Raw genomic sequence first — 6,000 nt, forward strand, 5'->3', positions numbered from 1 at the left:
AAAGAATTATTTTTGTCTAGGAACTGTGTTCAAATGATGTGAGGAAGATAGGTATTTGTAAAACAAATAAAGTGGCTCTATTTGGACCTCTGGAAAGCCTAGTCCGCCCCCAACCCCAGAGAAGTCCCTAAGGCAACAGTTTTCAGCCTTAGCTGCATATTAGAATCCCATTGCCCAGGCCACAACCCAGGATCTCTGGGGGAAGGGTGGGCCTGGGAAGACTCAGGCATCAGTATTTTCCAAAGCTTCTCAAGTAATTCCACTCTGCAGCCAATGCTGAGAACACTGTTGAGGGGTTGAAAACAACCAGTAAAGACAATGAGGAGCCAGTGAGGTGTCCTCAGTTGAAATAGACATGGTCCTAGGACAGAGGCAGAATGAGGAGCGTCAGAGAATGAGCATAGTGAGATGGGGACTAAATGTGGGGAGGCAAGGATCACAGGGCTCACCAATTTGTAGAGGGTTCATAACATAAGGAGTAAATGAGTCCGTGGAATGTGACAAGGAGCAGCTCACTGGTGATCCTGGCACAGACGTTCTGCTGAGAGGTGAATGGTAAGTGAGGAAGTAGGGACTGAGAACGTAGACGTCTTTTGATGAGGTGAACTAGAAGGGAAGTGAAGAAAGGGCAAAAGGAGTTCTGCTGATATGCGGTCAGTTCTCAAATAATCATGGAATGAATGAATAACAGGAACTCCGGAGAGGTGTGGAGTCAGAAGCATGTTTGTATGAAATTGGATAGGTTTGAGGAAGACTATTACAGTTGGAGGAAATTGCTTAAACAAGACTGTGGAGAGGGGAGGGGATGTTCTAAAAAGAAAAGGTGGAAAGTTCACCTAGAGCAAGAGGGATCTTTGTCTCTAGATACGTGGAGGGGCAACGTGTGGATGTGGCTGGTTTCGAAGGAGGAAATGTTGCCTAACAGTGGAGGCGTGATCCAGAACAACTGAACCTATATATGTAATGAAGTGCACAGTTAACAGTTAACCAAAGAGCAAGCGTGTATTCATCAGACTACAGAAAATAAATAGTGTGGTTTTGATATTCATTCCACTTAGTAGTTCTACCTCATTCCTTCATTAATTATCCTAGGCAATTGGGAACTTAATGTGGCTCAGAGAATTGTCTCTGATCTCATCGTGATCAGATCCTCTGCTTCCTTTATCCTCCTCACTCTAGAATTGTCCCCATTGGTCTTCTGTGTCCTTCATCGTGGTTCAACTCCCACCCACTTTTCCACTCAGTCGCCAGCCTGAAGTGGGGAAAACGCCTCCTTCCTTGGAACATAGCTGCTTTGCATTCTTAGTTTCTATAGTGTATCTAGCTCCTCTGACTTCATCTGATCTTTAACTACAGCAGTCCCTCCTTATCCGTGGTTTCACGTTTCAGTTACCTGCGATCGACCTCAGTTCAAAGCTACGAAATGGAAAATACATAAGTTTTAAATTGTATGCCATTCTGAGGAGTGTGATGAAATCTCAAACCATCTAACCTGGGATGGGAATCATCTCTTTGTCCAGCATATCCATACTGTACATGCTACCCATCCATCAGTCACCTGGTAGCCACTCGATTATCAGACTGACTGTTGCAGTATCACAGTGCTTGTATTGAAGTAACCCTTATTTTACTTGATAATGGCCCCAAAGCATGAGAATAGTGAAGCTGGCAATTTGAATATGCCAAAGAGAAGCCATAAAGTGTTATGTATGTAAAGGAAAAAAACACAGTATACATAGTTATGTGCTGAGTAACGATTGAATACATTCTGAGAAATGTGTCATTAGGAAATGTCCTATGCAAACATCATGGAGTACACTTACACAAACTGAGATGGTGCGGCCTACTGCACACTTAGGTTATATAGTATATAGCTCCTAGGCTACAAGCCTGTACAGCATGTTATTATACCAAACAATACAAGATTAAACCAAGCACGAGAGAAATTATGTAATCAAGAGGCAAGGTAAACACAAGACGTATGAGGCTGCTGCCCGCCTAAAATGGCATATTGTTTTACAGCAAACATTTTTCTTATAATAGAAAGAGTACTCTCTAAAATAACAATGAAAGAGTATAATATAGTAAATACATATAGTAACGTAGTAGTTTATTATGTACATAGTTATATGTACTATACTTTTATACTACTGGTAGTGTAGGAGGTTTGTTTACACCAGCATCACCACAAACACACGAGTAATGCGTTACACTATGTTACTATTACAGCTATGACATGACTAGGTGATAGGAATTTTTCAGCTCCGTTATAATCTTATAGGACCACCATCATATATGTGGTCCTGCATTGACCAAAACATTGTTATATAGCTCATGACTCTACAGATTGGATTAGGTACTATCCTCGGTTTCAGGCATCCATTAGCGGTCTTGGAATGTATTCCCTCTGAAGAAGATAGGATTGTTATACATGTCTGCCCATCCCAGTCCAAATTTTGTAAGTTTCATGGGGAGGCTGAGCATGAAAAAAATTTCAACGCTGCTTTATTCAAGGTCTTTCTTTTTGCCAACTTCTTTCCCATTCTAGGTTCCTGAAATTATAAGTGAACCTTAGGATTTCCTTCAGATGAGGTTTTGTTCTAGGCAGCTCGGGCCGCTGTAACAGAATACCATAGACTGTGGCTTAAACAACAAACACTTAATTTCTTACGTTTCTGGAGGCTGGGAAGTCCAAGATCAAGACACTGACAACTTGGGTTCCTGGTGAGAGCTTTCTTGCAGACAGTGCTTTCTTGCTTCATCCTCACAAGGCAGAGGGAGAAATCATCTCCCTCCCATCTCTTCTTATAAGAGCGCTAATCCCATTCTTGAGAGCTCCACCCAAAGACTAATTACCCCGCAAAGACCCTGCCTCTTAATACCATCACACTGTGGATTAGGCTTCAACATATGGATTTTGGAGGGAGAAAAACATTCAGTCCATAGCAGGCCACTATAATTTTATAACTGTGTTGAGTGGGAGCTCTCAAGAATGGGATTACTGCTCTTATAAGAAGAGACGGGAGTGAGATGATTTCTCCCTCTGCCTTGGGTGAGAGTTATTTGCCCTAGGAAGCCAGGCATCAGGTGGAAGGCCTCAAGTCCTTTTCTTACCCAGAAGAATCATCAAGCTTTCATACAAATAAAAACCTTCATCCATGCTCTTGATCATCACAGATATGTCTAAACTATGAGTAGCTGCACACCTTTAGAATCTCAACTCAAAGCACTTATTACAAACATATTCGCAACACAGGATTCTCCCCCACACCCCATTGTTTTTTTTTTTTTTTTTCATTTAAGCAACAAAGTATTTTCTTCTGGCAAGGCTCGTAATATTAAGAAATATCCAACATGTTCCCCAAACCAGATTTTAAAAGGCCCTGAAATAATATGCAAGTTAATCTGCAAGATGCTTCTTTAAAAATTTTAAACCAAGACATGTGCTTAAAACATAGATTATTTTTACTACTTCTTTCTTTCTGTCTCCTCATGGGAAAATTTAATAAGGATTTGGAATCAAGCAGGATAACAAAGGACAAGGGAGGAAATCATATGGGAAGAGAAACAATATGAGAAAAAAAAGAAGGAAAGGAAAAGAGAGGGAGAGCAGAATTCTAGTTCTTATTCAGTTATCTAGCTGGCCCCTTTAAACATCTTCTGCAAAATAAAATAATGTTTTTCCTTCCAGGAAAAGAGTGAACTTATGAATAATAATTCCGGCGAACAGGTCTTATATGTTGATCCAATAATTACAGAGATAGAAATCTTTCTCCCAGAAGAACACAAGCCCACAGACTACAAGAAGGAAAGGAACACAGGATCCCTGGAGACAAGAGAATGCCTGCAAAAGTCATTACTCACCAGTACTACAACTGGGTATATTCCTGATCTGAGCACTGGATATAAACCCCAGATTTCAAATTTTCTCACTGAGGGAAACCACCCCAGCAGTAATGATGAAACCGTTTCCTCAACTCTCAAACCATCAGTTGATTGCTTAGACCTGGGAAAGAATGCTCGGTTTAAAAATTACCCCAATTTTGCTTTTTCTGTCTCAAGTGTGAATTCGTTAAGCAGCACACTATTTCATGAAGAATTAAGCCTCATTTTAAATCAAGGAGAATGCAGTCCTCCAGACATGCAAAACTCAATAGAGAAAGAAACCACCATGCTTTTGGAAAATGCTCCCCCCAATGAAACAGAACAGACTCTGCTGCCTGATGAATTTGTTTCCTGTTTGGGGATTATGAATGAAGAATTGCCATGTGTTAATCCTTATTTTCCACAAAATATTTTGGAAAGCCATTTCAGTAGGATTTCACTCTTGGAAAAGTAGAGAGGTGTAGTCAAAATTAATGTGGGAAAGCTGCCTTGTAATCTGAAGTTGTATCTCTCCCTCAACATAAATTTACCTCTGCTCTATTTTTTAAAATTAGAGAAGGTTCAAAGATGGAACATTCTTCATGGTTACAAAAGAAGCAGCAATATTAGGGATACCCATCTGTACTTTTTAAAAAGTATCATATCTTTTTTATTTTCCCTCATCGCGAGGCAGAAAACAGATTGTTTTCTGTTGCATAAAAGATAAATAATACAAAATATGTGGTAATGAAGTAAATACTGAAAATAATTGTTTAAAATCGAGACATTAATATTTGCTTGCAAGGGGAGAAGCAAGTTGAATTTTCATTTTACTGCTTATGATTCTCTTAAATAGATAAAAACATAGTCCCCACAATGAAATAAGTAAAAGATAGAAACACAGGAGCAATTAACTAGCATGTTTGCTGTATTATTTTTTTTACTGTTTTCTATTCAGGTGTTAGAGATTTGATCTTTTGTTATTCTGATTTTGGATTAACAGAGTTGTAAAACAATGATGTGTGGTAATCATGAGATTGCTATCTTCATGCAAGTTAAGACTGATAGCATTGTTCTCCTGTGGCATATTTGGTGCATTAATTACATTATAGTAGAATTAATGAGGCAGCAGATGCAGAATCAGTAAGGTGTAATTTTTTTTGGTAATCAACTATGTATTAGATATATGTCCAAACTGAGATGGTAATATTTTCCATACCTGTCATTGCTCTATATCCCTTGTCTCTTGCAGACATCACTAGCTGATCACTAGCTGATCGCCTTTCTGCTGAGCCCTAAGGTGACCTCAGAATCATCTCAACTCAGTGCTCCTGATGGCCGCAGTCAATAACAGCTAGGACTGGGGATAAACTCTATTTGCTAACCAGGTCAATATTGAAAGGTGGATGATCATAAAAATATGAAATGCATATTTTAAGCTGAGAAATGGTACTTGGCAGACTTCTCTATTCTAATTAATGATTTTTATGATCAAGGGGAAAATTCTTTTAATGATCAGAATAGTTTGAAAATAGGGAAGATTACCCATTGAATTTCTTTTTCTCTTCTAATAGTTGTCAACATTAATAACTTACATTCAGATTTAAAAATTTAATTTTATTATAACAAATTAACAGTGAATCAAAGAGGAGCAGTCACTTACCATGCGTTTAGCACATGAGCAAGCTATTTTGGTTTTGTTTTTGGCTTTTTTTAAATAAGAAAAATGATAAAAGCAGTTTTGTTGTCATTTGGTATCTCCATGAGGAGGATGACCATGAGGAGGATGACATTCTTAAATATGATCAGTATGCCCTTTCCCTCTCAGAAACATTCCATATGGTCATCATATGGTTACTCTATCTGTGAAGACTGTTTCATGTCCAGCAAATAACTTATTACTAGGTATCTCTTTTTCTGCATTGACAATCCTCTTTACTTTACTTCATCATTTACTAAAGACATTTTGCTCCAAAATAGAACATTACTAATCACAGTGTAAAAAACATATCCCGTTGTAAAATTCTATTCTACTTATCCTAAAATATGTACATATTTGTTGTATTTTATATATCTGAAAGTATATTTTAAATCACTAATGAAATGATAATATTAAATATCTTGATTCATAAATAA

At 38.1% G+C, this 6,000-nt stretch overlaps 1 protein-coding gene across 2 annotated transcripts in view; it reads left to right on the forward strand.

Annotated features, from left to right (window-relative positions):
- IL23R (interleukin 23 receptor) overlaps positions 1 to 5,044 on the forward strand; it is an 82,819-nt gene extending 77,775 nt beyond the window's left edge. For both annotated transcript variants that reach the window (XM_036235079.1, XM_016164540.2), the window contains exon 12: positions 3,692 to 5,044. In XM_036235079.1, the coding sequence (XP_036090972.1) occupies positions 3,692 to 4,339 (648 nt within the window). In that variant the 3' untranslated portion in view covers positions 4,340 to 5,044. The remainder of the gene's footprint in view (positions 1 to 3,691) is intronic.
- The last annotated feature ends 956 nt before the right edge of the window (positions 5,045 to 6,000 follow it).

This window comes from Rousettus aegyptiacus, unplaced genomic scaffold, assembly GCF_014176215.1.
Source record: "Rousettus aegyptiacus isolate mRouAeg1 unplaced genomic scaffold, mRouAeg1.p scaffold_m13_p_1, whole genome shotgun sequence".
NCBI classification, from domain to species: Eukaryota; Metazoa; Chordata; class Mammalia; order Chiroptera; family Pteropodidae; genus Rousettus; species Rousettus aegyptiacus.